Here is a 16,129-nt window from a genome sequence, read left to right as displayed (position 1 = left end):
CTCTATCTGTTTGCGGTTTTTCCAAATGTGATTTCCTATTCGGTTTGCCATTTTCCCATTTGTTACCCGATCTCTGTTCGCGAATTTTCACCTTCTGCGTGAGTTTCTAATTAATTGAACTTTGTTTTAATGTTGTAAACTGCGCCGTGTAGTTTCATCTTTGCCTTTGCATGTTATGACGGTAAACACTCAACAGTCAATTCAGGTCGCGTGAAACCAATTGTTTTGAGTACCTATTACAATCAAATCTTCCGATGAAATCTCATCTAACTTCTTAAACGTTCAATGTAAAGTTATCATTTCTCTGTGGAGGTTTTCAGAGCTGTAGGAGAGCTTTCAAAAAAAATTTTACGAATTTTCGTAATTCAAACAGCTTGAGACAAATAATGGTTTTGTATGCGGTTGTCGGTTTTGATCAATATCTGCTGCATAACACAACAGTATACTCAACAGAAAACGAAGAAAAATCCAATGTTGTTGAAAGATGGAATTAAACAATAAAACAGAGAATGTAGAAACATAAAAAGATAGAGGGGCCGCAGCCAGGATAAAACATCTTATGAAATTTAAAAACGATCTCTGGCTAAAACTTATAAAAATACGAGCTTTCGGCTGTTTGCGCTACAGCCTTCAACGTGATTTTTACCCGTTGAAGGCTGTAGCGCAAACAGCCGAAAGCTTGTATTTTTATAAGTTTTAGCCAGAGATCGTTTTTTAAATTTCATAAAATGTAGAAACAGTTTACAATTCAAGGTGATACACAGTATGTAGACATGCTACAAATATTGAAACGAATTTGACAACAGTGAATATCCAGAAAATTCATTATATTTCGAAAAAACAAATAAGAAAGAAATCGGAAAATTCAAAGATGAAGCTTCTGGCATACCAGTTGTAGAATTCATCGGTTTGAGAAAAAAAAATGTATTCTTATGTTGAAGAGAATGGAAAAGGCGGCAAACCAGCAAGTCATCCAAAAAATATAACAAGAAAGAACATCAAACATGGTGACTACAAAAACGAACTATTCAATAAGCAACAAATATATCATAAAATGAAAACCATCCGAAGTACGAATTATCTACTCGGATGCTTTAAACTAAATAAAGTGTCCCTCAAATGCTTTGATGATAAGCGATACATTCATGAACATGGTAGAACATCTTACGCCTGTAGACATTACAAAATTTGAAGCCGCGACGTCACGCCAGAGCTGTGGCAGTCTACATACAAGAGCCACAATCTCCATAAACAGTGTCGTACACCATCAATTCCGACGCGTGAGAAACCGCTATTTCAATTCCGACGGGTGAGAAACCACTATTGTCGTACGAAATAAAATGCTATGACTGATTTCTTCGGGAAAAGTTCCTGTTGCATCATTGATTTCCTGTTTTTTTGAGAGTGTCACGCTATGGTAAGCAAGCAAATTTTAAATAGTAAATATTTCTTTACTAACAAAGTTTACTGACAAACTTTACTGACAGACATTACCGATAATCCATTACCTAAGAACAATAGGAATCTGATGACTCCAGTTTCCACGGAATAGTTCCTAATGTATTTCATGTATGTTTGGAAGCCTGGCATGTTAACTCCGTCCCCGTTCGTTTAAACCGTAATGATGGCGGCTTACTTCATGACGCCTGTTTACATCTCGTCTTAAAAAAAAGCAGCTAATTAGTTAGCGAAAATTCGCATAGATGTGATGTGATATTTTTCTTTGGGTTGGTATTTCCGAATAATAGGTCACCCTATCAAAGGGTTGCCCGACAATGTCGAAACATCCAAGAACGCCCGAGGGCTCTCCATTGTATACGTTTTCATTCTTACCCAAAAGATGACAGCGGACAAGGTAGTTGGTGAATAATTTAAACCATTTGGATAAGTTATAGGTTTGCAAACGTCATTTAATTCCGAAAAGATCAGCCAGATCATCGTCAAGAAGGATATGTTTATTTTGAGGATTGTGGATTTCCAATAATCATTTCAAAGTATTCATGTCAAACTTTACTCTTTCACTCTTCATTGTATGTTGAAGAGCTTGGCCAAGGCTTTTGAATGAATAATTAACTTCTGAAATTGTCTTTACAGTTTGAGTGCCTTGCGCATACAAAATACGAATACAAAGATTTTAGCGAGTTGTCCATTTCGAGGTTTTCAACGTACCTAAGAAAAACCCAAGGCTAAACGCTCCATTTCGAACGCCCGATCTGAGAAGCGAAAAATTCCAGCGCAAAATGACCGGGCGGCCACAAATCCAACGCAGAATCCAAGCACATATACTGTAGTTTCATTTCAATTCACTACAAACTCAATCTTCCCCGTGCAACCGACGCTAAGCCGCAGTTTGCTTCAAAAATTTCTAGTTTAGAGGTTTCTAACAGCCCACGTCCACATCAACCTTGACACACGACCGTTGAAAACCAGTTAGGTAACCTTGCCTCCTTTTTTAAGCTGAGCCTCGCCGGGGACCCCACTGTAACTTGGCATGAAGGAATTGTCCCGAGGTGCTAAGCGCAAACTTCCGCTTCAAAGAGGGTGATAATCACGGTCTCGGATCTGTTTTCATTTATGTGTCATATGTTGGTCCGGAAGCAGATCATTCAATAACTGAATCCTACATGAAAAAAGTTAAGCGATGACCGTGAAATAGCCATCAATGTAAATCTTATTTATTTCATAAGGAATGATAATGTGAAAGTTGAGAGGCAATTCGACTTCGTTATGGCAGACATGTCAGAAGATCTGACGCAAGCTGGGATGGCAAGACTGAATCAGTCGATTAAGGATTTCGTTTATTGCATTCTCCGTGCACAAGTCAATGTCAGATCATCAATCTTGGGTTCATCAGGAAGTGCTAAGGAAGCACAACGTGAGTTTCTCGTATGGGTTGAGGATGCAATCAGATAGCCAGACGTTTCGAAGAGCGTTCGGAGGTTTCAGCTCGCGATTGATGAGGCTAAAGGTAAGATTGATCTTGCACTCTCACCAGGTACTTGGCATATGCCCTCAAATCTTCACCTGAACACTCGGAATACTACTGGGTATAATAACACCCTGAAGAAGGTAAGTTCTGACGTAAAGCTCGGAGTCAACAAATCAGTGAATTTGGAGATCAAATCAGTCAGAGTAAGGCACATGCATGGGAGTTCATCAAAGATCAACAGGCCGAGATCCGAGGGATCCAGGCCCAAGAGGGCACCTCTAAAGCCTTTGGCCAAATCGCGAAGCGGCACCTTTCAAATACAATTAACAAGACTTTAACTGAAGTTCAGGTGAAGACAAAATCATCAAAAAAATATGAAACAAATCATGATATGGTAAAAGGTCGGTTTGATTTCGGCTGGACTGATATCAACGTTCTTGATCGACCACGAATATGGCGACTAACATTATCAGAAGTCATTCCTTTTGACCTAGAAAGCTGATCACTGATCCAGCAGTCTTGGAAATGAAGCCGACTACTGAGCTTATGAGACCTGGGAGAATTCCCGCGATCTTACTGCCAAGAGTCTTAACACCATCCCCAACTCCTTTAGCGACAGACTTCAGACCTCTCGTCAATGTGCTCACAATCACTCCAATTGTTTCTCCGACTGCCAGAACAACAGCTGAGACTATGAAACCGTATTTCTTGAATATGTTTCTCATTGTCTCTCTTAGTGAGGTACCTGTTTCAAGTTCTTCTGTCCATTCTCAAAAGCATCAATCTGCTCTTGATTTTCTTTTATCCTTTCTCTTGCTCTTTCTCTTATATCTTGGTATTCATTCTCATCATCGGCAATTCCACGATCCTCCTGAATAGACTTCTGTTTCTCTTCCATCTTTTTCTCCTTCTCAGCAATCAAAACCTCTCGACTCTGGGCCAAATGAGGTTTTGATTTGTTTTGGAATTGATGGATTCAACCTTTCCTTATTCGTACCCTTATCTTCAGTATACAAGAGATATGTCTTCTTGCCCTGGCCAAATATCTTTACCAGCAACCTTCCTGTTTTACTATAACAAACCTCGAGTTCCGAAGCCTTTGCCTCAGTATAAATTCTGGTAAGAGAGTTCCATGCTTTCTCATTTGAAGTGATGACACGCGAATAAGTAGTATCACCCTCAATGAGAGATGTTTCGGCAGTTTCCGATACTTTCTCTTGTCCCCTGTTCATTGTTGTCTTTGGAATTTCTTCACCTGATGGCTCCGTAATTGAATGACAATCTGGTTTAAAAGGTGTTGTTGTATTCCTTCATCTTCATCATCATCATCACCGTCGTTGTGTATCAAAAGAGGATCAGTATCTCCAAAATCATCAATTTTAAAATGAAATATCTATAATTTTAAAATGGATGTCAGTGGAAAAACCAATCCAAATTTTGAAAAAGAAGACGTCAAACGCCCTCAAGGCTGACGGCGCAATTCACAGAGTAACATTTAACCCTAATAGGGCGTCCCCAGGTGAAGTCCTTAGAGTCCCAGTTCCAAAACTTGATGACGTAGTTCATCCATCCATCATCATCCATCTTTGACATGGCAGTTAGTGGTCACGCAAACAGTTATATAGTTAACAATGTCGCAAGAGCTCTTGTTGACAGGTTGACTGTGAAATTCGCAGGAGAAATCTTGCAGGGCACTGATGGTTATGATCTATTCAAGCTCTATGAGGACCTCTTCTTGACTAAGAATGAGAGGGCGAGCGTGTTCAGAGAAGGTATTCAATCTGTTGATCTTTCGAAGATCAGATGCAATGCTGAAGATAAAAAGAAACCAGGAGTTGACAGGGAGAATAAGCTCAATGATGTTTATCAGAACAAATATAGGGTTCCATTGGATCATGAGATTCTGAACGATCATGGTCTTCTTCTCAAGAGGTCTTTCTGATGAGCTTCTTTTCGAGCTCAGGCTTGCACCTGCATGCAATGTTGTGATAGGATCTGACGAGACACAGCTCGCTTGTGAATTGTCTGACATCCAGCTTGAGTTGAATTCATTCACAGTCAAGAACTCGCTGATGAGGCCTTGTTTAACTACAAAAAGGGAAAGAGATTCATGTACGAACACGTCACTCATCTCAAGAAACCTAAGTAGGTAACAAATCAGGCGCGATCATCAATGAGAGCATCAATGTCCCAAGGAGGTCAATGAAGAGACTTCTTTTTTTTACGAGCCATATGTCGCTGGCGCTAGAGACACTGAGAAGACATTGAATCCTGACATAACTGAAGTGAAGGTGATTGTTAATGGAATCCCAAATAAGATCTGGATAGCAGCTGATATATCACGAATTTAAGAAAATATACGACATTTTTTTAAAAACGTGTTTCGACAGTTCTTCTGTCATCTTCAATTCTGATTTATACAAAGTACAAAGTTGAATTTATAGTGTATAGAAAAAAGAGTTAATTGGGCAAAACAAACCATGGAAACAAAACAATGTATGCAATTACAAGGAAAGTTTTAAATTAACACGAAAAAGTTGATAATTAAGTGTAGGTTGCTACCATTGAATGTGGATAGCTTCTTTGATTTTAAGTTAGAAAGTTGTGGAAGCGTGATCTAAGATGCCAAAACACTCGTCAGAACATAGAGTGCGACATAGTTGAGAATTCTGTAAGTGTCTGAAAATGTGAGAGGTCCCATTACTGACCAAGTGCTCATGCACACGCGTGGGTAAATGCTGAGGGGTTTCGCCGACATAAAAACTTGTAAACCACACACGTACGGGGCCCACGAGGGATAGGGTCTTTCACACCAACTTATTAACTATTTTAAAAGACGAAAAAACCAAAAAACCAACTTAATATCTACAACAAAAAAAGGGCCGATGTAAGGTGGTTTGAAATAAAAGGTCAGCGTAGTGTCTGAAACGGAAATCATTTCATCCTGTCAGATGCTCAGCTCAACATCATCAACCGTGAGCTTGAAAGCGTGACCTATTAGGGATAACTTCTCATTTACAAAGACACTCTTTTGACAGAAGAAAAAATCAAGGCACACCATGACTTCTGTGCGGGAAGATACAACATAGATATCTGAAAATCTTCACAAAAGACAATCAACACCCCGATGGTGTGACAAGAGAATCGTTTAAGAGAATCATTCAAGATGATCGTTCAAGAGAATAATTTTTACATCCTATTCAGAACTCAAGAGTGAGACATTGTGAACATTATTCACCTGTGAAAAATTCAAGTTGTCTTGAAATCAAGGTTGTCACCAAAATGTACAATAACCGTTTTCAATGTTGACTTGAAATCAAGGTTAAATTCATGAGCTGCCTTAAAAATCAAGGTTGTTTTTAAAATGAGCCAGAATCCCCCTTTTATTTAACAAATAAAGAAGCCTTGACTGTGCTCTGTTCTGTTGTAAAGCACGCAGGAAGCGGCTAGAGCACGAAAGAAGTGTAGGGGGAAACACGAGACGTAGTCCAGTGTTTCTTCCTACTTCTTGAGTGCTCTAGCCGCTTCCTAAGTGCGTTACAACAGAACAGAGTACAGTCAAGGCTTCTCTATTTGTTTTGTAATAAAGAATCCGTTAAATTCCCCAAAAATTACTTACTTACAAAACAAATCTTATTTCCAAAGCGAACAGCAGTGTCGTCAGCATGCTCTATACTCTCATAAAGCACGCTACAATAAGCCAATCAGAATTCCTGTTAGAATGGTTCAAATAATCTGATTGGCTGTACAAGACTAAAGCTGTCAAAAATGTCAAACCATCAAAGTTCATATTCTGCAATAGTTTACAAACTAAAATAGCTCGGCATGTCGAATTTAACACTTTTGCCTAAAGTTTTTTAGTTTCTAATACAGGATCTGAAAGTGAAATGTTCAGTGAAATTCGGCCCAATCGTGGCTCACAAAGATACGCAAGTTATTTCACATGACAAGTAGAAAACAAACTGTTCAAGGCGAGTGTATTATGAATGAACAACAGCCGAATTCACCAAAACAAAAAGATCGCTCGGAATGACAGCGCCGTAAAACTCGGTCGCAGTGACTGATCTGGCCTTCCACTCAACGCATCGGAAAGGTAATCAGGACAAGCTCTTATTTTTTCACTCGAAGGGTAGTCGATTTAGTTCCTGAGGCTTGCTCCGCTGCGATGACCGAAGATCGCCATGATTAGCTAGCCGCGATAGACCTTAAGTCTTTGACACCGTCATGATTAGTATGAATTTTAACAGTTATGCAAGGTTATATTTTTCACAATTCCTGTTTTTTTCTAGTTGAAATCGAAACTTTATATACTATACAAGTGTTAGCTGTGTTTGATTTTTATTACCGTACGTAAACTCGCAATCTAACTGAGCGTGAAAACCGTTAAAAAAACTCGGACTGTCTATCTTGTTTTATCTTTGAGGATTTTTGTCTCTGCTCACGTTACAGTAACGTAAATTACTGCGCCTGGAATTTTTGCAAACCTTTGCTTGCTTGTTCCGAAATTTCACTTTCAATTAACGAAAGAAAAGCTAGAAAGAAGACCCGGAAAAGGTCGGACATAGTACGATTTGGCAGATGGCGTGACAGCTTTAGCTCAGTTCTATGCTCTATACACTCATAGAGCACGCTCTTTCAACCAATGACAGTACGTGTTATATCTGAGCTTTATTATAATTAACAAATAGAGAAGCCTTGACTGTGCTCTGTTCTGTTGTAAAGCACGCAGGAAGCGGCTAGAGCACGAAAGAAGTGTAGGGAGAAACACGAGACGTAGTCGAGTGTTTCTTCCCACTTCTTGAGTGCTCTAACCGCTTCCTAAGTGCTTTATAACAGAACAGAGCACAGTCAAGGCTTCTCTATTTGTTTTATAATAAAGAATTTGTCAAATTCTCCATGCATTACTTTCAATTTTCAAAACTAACTTTATTTCCAAAGCGAACAACAGTGTCGTCAGCATGCTCTATACTCTCATAAAGCACGCTACAATAAGCCAATCAGAATTCCTGTTAGAATGGTTCAAATAATCTGATTGGCTGTACAAGACTAAAGCTGTCAAAAATGTCAAACCATCAAAGTTCATATTCTGCAATAGTTTACAAACTAAAATAGCTCGGCATGTCGAGTTTATCACTTTTGCCTGAAGTTTTTTAGTTTCTAATACAGGATCTGAAAGTGAAATGTTCAGTGAAATTCGGCCCAATCGTGGCTCACAAAAATACGCAAGTTATTTCACATGACAAGTAGAAAACAAACTGTTCAAGGCGAGTGTATTATGAATGAACAACAGCCGAATTCACCAAGACAAAAAGATCGCTCGGAATGACAGCGCCGTAAAACTCGGTTGCAGTGACTCATCTGGCCTTCCACTCAACGCATCGGAAAGGTAATCAGGGCAAGCTCTTATTTTTTCACTCGAAGGGTAGTCGATTTAGCTCCTGAGGCTTGCTCCACTACGATGACCGAAGATTGCCATGATTAGCTAGCCGCGATAGACCTTAAGTCTTTGACACCGTCATGATTAGTATGAATTTTAACAGTTATGCCATGTTATATTTTTCACAATTCCTGTTTTTTACTAGTTGAAATCGAAACTTTATATACTATACAAGTGTTAGCTGTGTTTGATTTTTATTACCGTACGTAAACTTGCAATCTAAGTGAGCGTGAAAACCGTTAAAAAAACTCGGACTGTCTATCTTGTTTTATCTTTGAGGATTTTTGTCTCTGCTCACGTTACAGTAACGTAAATTACTGCGCCTGGCATTTTTGCAAGCCTTTCCTCGCTTGTTCCGAAATTTCACTTTTATTAACGAAAGAAAAGCTAGAAAGAAGACCCGGAAAAGGTCAGACATAGTACGATTTGGCAGATGGCGTGACAGCTTTAGCTCAGTTCTATGCTCTATACTCTCATAGAGCACGCTCTTTCAACCAATGACAGTACGTGTTATATCCGAGCTTTATTATAAATTACCTTTATCTGCACCTAACGGTGATATGTTGTCTAAAACGTTGACTGATATGAATTTTTTTTGAGGATTTCCAGATTGTTTTCATCAGTTGTTTAACACAGGTAGAGACATAGCGTCGAAAAAACACGCCTCGGCAGTTCGCGGAATAATTGTTTCATGAAAAATCTGGTTAACTAGATTTCTAATTATCTAAGGACTTAATATTTGAACACTGTTGACGTCATCTCTATAATCAATTTAACAAATAGAGAAGCCTTGACTGTGCTCTGTTCTGTTGTAAAGCACGCAGGAAGCGGCTAGAGCACGAAAGAAGTGTAGGGGGAAACACGAGACGTAGTCCAGTGTTTCTCCCTACTTCTTAAGTGCTCTAGCCGCTTCCTAAGTGCTTTACAACAGAACAGAGCACAGTCAAGGCTTCTCTATTTGTTTTATAATAAAGAATCCGTTAAATCCCCCAAGAATTACTTTCAATTTTCAAAACAAATCTTATTTCCCAAGCGAAGAACAGTGTCGTCAGCAGGCTCTATACTCTCATAAAGCACGCTACAATAAGCCAATCAGAATTCCTGTTAGAATGGTTCAAATAATCTGATTGGCTGTACAAGACTAAAGCTGTCAAAAATGTCAAACCATCAAAGTTCATAAACCATCAAAGTTCATATTCTGCAATAGTTTACAAACTAAAATAGCTCGGCATGTCGAATTTAACACTTTTGCCTGAAGTTTTTTAGTTTCTAATACAGGATCTGAAAGTGAAATGTTCAGTGAAATTCGGCCCAATCGTGGCTCACAAAAATATGCAAGTTATTTCACATGACAAGTAGAAAACAAACTGTTCAAGGCGAGTGTATTATGAATGAACAACAGCCGAATTCACCAAAACAAAAAGATCGCTCGGAATGACAGCGCCGTAAAACTCGGTTGCAGTGACTCATCTGGCCTTCCACTCAACGCATCGGAAAGGTAATCAGGGCAAGCTCTTATTTTTTCACTCGAAGGGTAGTCGATTTAGTTCCTGAGGCTTGCTCCACCGCGATGACCGAAGATCGCCATGATTAGCTAGCCGCGATAGACCTTAAGTCGCTCTGACACTATCAAGATTAGCATGAATTTTAACAGTTATGCAAGGTTATATTTTTCATAAATCCTGTTTTTTACTATTTGAAATCGAAACTTTATATACTATACAAGTGTTAGCTGTGTTTGATTTTTATTACCGTACGTAAACTCGCAATCTAACTGAGCGTGAAAACCGTTAAAAAAACTCGGACTGTCTATCTTGTTTTATCTTTGAGGATTTTTGTCTCTGCTCACGTTACAGTAACGTAAATTACTGCGCCTGGCATTTTTGCAAACCTTTCCTCGCTTGTTCCGAAATTTCACTTTCAATTAACGAAAGAAAAGCTAGAAAGAAGTCCCGGAAAAGGTCGGACATAGTACGATTTGGCAGATAGCGTGACAGCTTTAGCTCAGTTCTATATGCTCTATACTCTCATAGAGTACGCTCTTAAGCTTTCAACCAATGACAGTACGTGTTATATCCGAGCTTTATTATAAAAGGTTATAGACAATGGGAAATTTTGGTCCATTTGATTGAGTTATGAAGTGTGACGGAAATAACAAAATGATTTTTCTCGTGCTATTTGGAATAAATAAGCACTTGTTAATTTTTTCAGACTACAAATTGCACTCGCCCGTAGGGCGAGTGCAATTTTGTTAGTCTTTGAAAAAATTTACTCGTGCTTATTTATTCCAAATTGCACTCGAAATCATGTGATTAACTGTACTAACAAATTCAGGTTTGTCTCCGTCCAGGTGATGTATAACCAGCATTGATCCTCTGCACAATGGTCGTGCCTGATACAGCTAATTACGCGATTACCACCATACTGTTAACACTTGTCGCTGTGGACATTGCAGGAAATACATTGGTTTATTTGATCATAAAAAGACACCTTCAGATGAGGTAATTACGAGTTAAACTCCACTCTTCGTATGTTCTTTCCTTACATATCTGCATTTCATAACAAATACACTTTTTGGCATAATTATGATGATTAGGAGGAATTCTTAAGATTTACCTCATAATAGCGGAGCTCGCAGAGCGTAGCCCCATAATTATACAAAATAGTAGTAACCCATCAAGCCGAAAAAATTTGGATGTACGACCGTACGACCGTACAAGGTGCTACTTTTAACATGCGTGGTCAACTGTACCGCGGGCACGCCGTGGGCTTTGTTTAGTAGTCCAGTGGTCAGTGCACTGGGCTCCAAGTCGGACAACCCGGGTACTAGTCCAGGTCAGAGCAAGGCGTTGTGCCCTTGAGACGTGTGGGGAAAAAAAGTGCGAGCTCCGCTTTTAGGCTTGGCTAAATCTATATATTACATTTACGGGTTGCCTCTTGTGTGTCTTACTTGACTGATATCTTCGAGTAGAAATTCATTAAATGTCCATTACCTTAAATTTAGAATCAGTCCTTATAGTGTATTAGAAAACGTTGATTTTTAGAAATTTCAGGGTCGGGTGAAATGCGTTTGATTACGAGTCAATCTTTTGATGCTTTTGGAATTTCTTAAGAGGTATTTTACTTTACAAAAAAAAAAATATATATATATATATTCAATTGTTATCTTCCCTATTGACCTTTATGAGTTCGCTCTTTGACTCCAAAGGACTCCCATAAATTATTTACTCGTGAACCTGGCTATTTGCGATATCCTGTTTGCAACATTTATCACACCAAAGATTGTTGTAAGCTTCAATATAACTCACCCGGATGGAACTGCAGGCTCAGTCCTTTGTAAGTTGGTGACAGGTGGAAATCTGGCCTGGCTTCCTGGAATCACCTCAGTTGTTACTTTGGTAGCTATTGCTGTGGAACGATATTATACTGCGCTTTACCCACTGGATCTAAAGAGAAAACTGACCTACCGTAAGTTTAAGGTGAGTCAAAACATTCCCATCGACTTACCAGGTGAAAACACTGTCTGAGGTCTCTGACCAGCTGTTATTGAAAAGGAATCGTTTATCAGCATTTTCTGGTCCGTTCGACGTTTAATTTTCACGAGCTTAGATCTCAGGATCCGACATCGGAACCTTTATCTTAAGTTACCAATCACCTCCATGTCCCTCAAGAAATATCAGGGAAAGTTGACTTGGAATGGGTAATGTTTGAAAATAAATTTATCCGCAGACTCAGTCGAGAACTTCATTTGGACCCAGTAGGGGTAAAAAAATCTTTGTTTGCATATTACATTTATAGCAGAGGTAGCATACTCATTGTCAAATTCATTGACATGGTACAAGAAGACTAATTGTCATTCCTCATGCCATAAGTACGGTCATTATTCCTTACGCAAAAAGCGCGGTCAGTATTTCTTATGCAATAAGCATGGTCAGTGCATTTACCTGAATTTGGATATTCGATAACGACATATGTTATTCCTAAACTTGAAATATAAATTCATGATGATTATGAACGTAATAGAATTCGAATTCAATTTTTTTATTTCAGGGGTATGCATAGCCTCTCTTGATGACCGAAAAAGCAAATACACCTCGGATCAAATTATTTTCGAAGAAAATAAAACGCTTCCATGAATTTATATTTCAGGTGATCGTCCTTAGTTCTTGGGTGTTCTCGCTGATTTTCAACTCACCAAAATTTTTCGTCAGGACATTTGATGACCAGAAAAATCATTGTGTACAAAGCTGGCCCAAAAGGTGGATGATTACAGCTTCCTGCTTGACGTGGTTGTTTCTGATCGTAGTTTCCGTTGGCATAATGATTGTGTTATACTCTAAAGTAGTATACACGTTATGGTACAAACCCAATGATGGTAACCCACTAAACTATCAACAACGGGTGAGTTAATAATTTTAAATTATGTCTGGAATAGTCAAACCAATTCAGCTTATACTGAGTCAGTTTAGTTAGTAAGGCTGAAGTAGCCAGAGTAAAGGTATAAACAATTCTCTCTGTGGTTATTTGTTAGAGCTCCAGTGAGAGTACTTTTATATTCTACCTGCGCATGACGAGTGTTTACCGCAAGGTCTACAGCTGGGTCGCAAATATATGCTACAGAGTTTTCATATAAATTTCTACCTCAAAGTCTCGAAGAATTATGTTGTCAACTTTACTAAGCATTCACTTTCCTTGCCGTTAACAGAAAAATAAAATAATTTTAACCCTTGATATCGGTGAGGATTTAATTGGTAATAGCATCTGAGTTGACAATATCTTCTCTTTCCTTATACTTGATTCAATGAGTGTGCTGAAGGTGCGGAAACGCGTCACTTTCACGGTCATAACTGTCAGTGTCATATTTGCGATTTGTTGGGGAGCAGAGTCAATTGAATACGTGTTAAGATTTCTCACGACTCTGAACATCACCTTCGTCCATATTACCATCGTTGACATGATGGTGTTGTTTAATTCAGCTGTTAACCCATTCATATATGCCCTCCTGAACCATCAATTCAGACAGAAGATCAGAAGAGTGACTTGCTGCCTAAGTTCTGTGGTAGCGCCTAGGCCACGGGCTGAAACCGGCACGAAGAAAAGTTTTGTGGATGAAACCAAGCCTTATATTCTTAAATAGCTGATGACAAATGGCTCAGAAGCCGTCAAAGTACGTTAGTTCTTCCTTGTTAGTGGCCAAAAATCCACTTCAGAGAAAAAAGACTGCATGTAGTAGAAAACTAAGCCAAACTTATATCTTGAGCACGGAATTTTTGTATCCTTTCCGACCAGTATGGATCATAGAGAGCGAAGGAATTAAACTGAAAACATATGAAAATCATATAGAAATCATTTTTTTTCAGGCATTATTTTTCACTACTAGTTAAGTAGTATTCATAACTGCGAGGATCGCTTCCATTTCGTTTCTTCAACCGCAGTGTACATATGTTATTTTCATGTATTTACAGTAATGAATTTACCACGTGAAGGGTTTATTTGTAACCAACATAATGACCAGCTCCCAGATGACTTGTTATCTCAGTTGGTAGAGCGCTGCACCGATATAAAAAATGTGAAATAAGATAATTTGTTAACAGTCAAATTTACTGTAAGTTGCGCTTATAGTACAAATATCGTTTTATAATGCAAAAAAGCTCCAAAAAAGGCAGATGAAAACAAGTTTAAAAACAAAAGGCAGGAAAGAAGAGAAAAAAAAAAGAAAAAGAAAAAAACGGAGAAAGGACTGGAAGACAGGGAAACTCAGAGGAGTTCCTTACTTTCATCCCAAAATCCTAGTTCTCATCCATACTACTAATTCTCTTGATCGATTCAATAGCTGCCGTAGCTAAACATCATCATCCAGCCTTCATGTTACATATCATTCCTTTCTAATAGAGTGAATTTTTCACTTAAAGCTTATGAGAAGAACAATAGGCCATTTGCGAATTACTGTAAGTTTCATTTTCAAAGCGAGTCCTGGTGCTCATTCTTTTTATGTGATTATAGGTTTTCATTCACATCTCCATTACTTGACTGTTTTACATCTATATTTTGAGGTTAACAGTGCTTTTATAGCACAAATTTAGGACAAAGAATCGTAATTACTCTTTCATACTGCTTGTTGTTGGTATGGTTAATAAAGTACTCAAGAAATTAAGGCAAGCTGAACGCCTTACCAAAAATATCGGTAAGGGGACAAATACGTGCATGCCGAGCACTCTGATAGAGCTTACATGCAACTTTAAAATAACTTGCCTCATATCGGATTTGGGACCTTGCTACCACCGATCTGTTGGATTTACCTCTCCGACTGTGACATAGATATTCTGTCGATGAAATCTATGTGGTATGGGGGTACTTTAACAGGAGCTTACTAGGAGCAACATATAAGGGCTATAGGGTACATTTATAGACTCAAGCGGACAGTTTCTTTTGGTGCAGTAAAAAGAGCATTCATCCTGTTCATTTAGCTGCGGTTAGGCTATTTACAAACTGTTTTTACCACGAGTTTATACGTCTTGAATATTTAGAGGGGTACTGAGCGTTTTTAAATGTTAATGACTTTCCTCACGCCAGACCAATAAATTTCAATATTACACCTAAACTTTTCAACGTGCACTTTCCTAAAAATTTAACTTTTCAAATTTTTTATCTTTCTTTTATGTTTCAGTTCTTATAGTTGTTGTTGTTATTTTTTTCTCTCCCTTTCTCTCTTATGAAATTTAAAAAACCATCTCTGGCTAAAACTTATAAAAATACGAGCTTTCGGCTGTTTGCGCTACAGCCTTCAACGTGATTTTTACCCGTTGAAGGCTGTAGCGCAAACAGCCGAAAGCTTGTATTTTTATAAGTTTTAGCCAGAGATCGTTTTTTAAATTTCATAAGATGTTTTATCCTGGCTGCGGCCCGTTTTTTAAACGTTTTTTAAATTTCATAAAATGTAGAAACAGTTTACAATTCAAGGTGATACACAGTATGTAGACATGCTACAAATATTGAAACGAATTTGACAACAGTGAATATCCAGAAAATTCATTATATTTCGAAAAAACAAATAAGAAAGAAATCGGAAAATTCAAAGATGAAGCTTCTGGCATACCAGTTGTAGAATTCATCGGTTTGAGAAAAAAAAATGTATTCTTATGTTGAAGAGAATGAAAAAGGCAGCAAACCAGCAAGTCATCCAAAAAATATAACAAGAAAGAACATCAAACATGGCGACTACAAAAACGAACTATTCAATAAGCAACAAATATATCATAAAATGAAAACCATCCGAAGTGTGAATTATCTACTCGGATGCTTTAAACTAAATAAAGTGTCGCTCAAATGCTTTGATGATAAGCGACACATTCATGAACATGGTAGAACATCTTACGCCTGTAGAAATTATAAAATTTGAAGTTGCGACGTCACGCCACAGCTGTGGCAGTCTACATACAAGAGCCACAATCTTCATAAACAGTGTCGTACACCATCAATTCCGACGCGTGAGAAACCGCTATTTCAATTCCGACGGGTGAGAAACCACTATTGTCGTACGAAATAAAATGCTATGACTGATTTCTTCGGGAAAAGTTCCTGTTGCATCATTGATTTCCTGTTTTTTTGAGAGTGTCACGCTATGGTAAGCAAGCAAATTTTAAATAGAAAATATTTCTATACTAACAAAGTTTACTGACAAACTTTACGGAAAGACATTACCGATAATCCATTACCTAAGAACAATAGGAATCTGATGACTCCAGTTTCCACGGAATAGTTCC

The 16,129-nt window shown here is 38.3% G+C and overlaps 1 protein-coding gene and 1 long non-coding RNA gene across 2 annotated transcripts; one reads left to right on the top strand and one right to left on the bottom strand.

The window, feature by feature from the left end:
• Positions 1 to 759: 759 nt before the first annotated feature.
• LOC149041842 (uncharacterized) lies at positions 760 to 11,810 on the bottom strand. The gene is made up of 3 exons (XR_016179169.1): positions 11,675 to 11,810; positions 10,693 to 10,806; positions 760 to 1,661 (listed from the first exon to the last, which is right to left on the bottom strand). It is a non-coding gene; the product is annotated as an uncharacterized LOC149041842 (long non-coding RNA).
• On the top strand, positions 9,726 to 14,213 carry LOC149041841 (pyroglutamylated RF-amide peptide receptor-like). The gene is made up of 5 exons (XM_089180538.1): positions 9,726 to 9,864; positions 10,717 to 10,867; positions 11,575 to 11,845; positions 12,516 to 12,766; positions 13,170 to 14,213. The coding sequence occupies exons 2-5, from the start codon at positions 10,749 to 10,751 to the stop codon at positions 13,501 to 13,503; spliced, it is 975 nt and encodes a 324-aa protein (XP_089036664.1). The 5' UTR covers positions 9,726 to 9,864; positions 10,717 to 10,748; the 3' UTR covers positions 13,504 to 14,213.
• The last annotated feature ends 1,916 nt before the right edge of the window (positions 14,214 to 16,129 follow it).

The sequence above is a fragment of the Pocillopora damicornis genome, chromosome 8 (genome assembly GCF_964200805.1).
Source record: "Pocillopora damicornis chromosome 8, jaPocDami1.2, whole genome shotgun sequence".
NCBI lineage: Eukaryota > Metazoa > Cnidaria > Anthozoa > Scleractinia > Pocilloporidae > Pocillopora > Pocillopora damicornis.
This window is presented reverse-complemented; position numbering and strand designations above follow the sequence as displayed.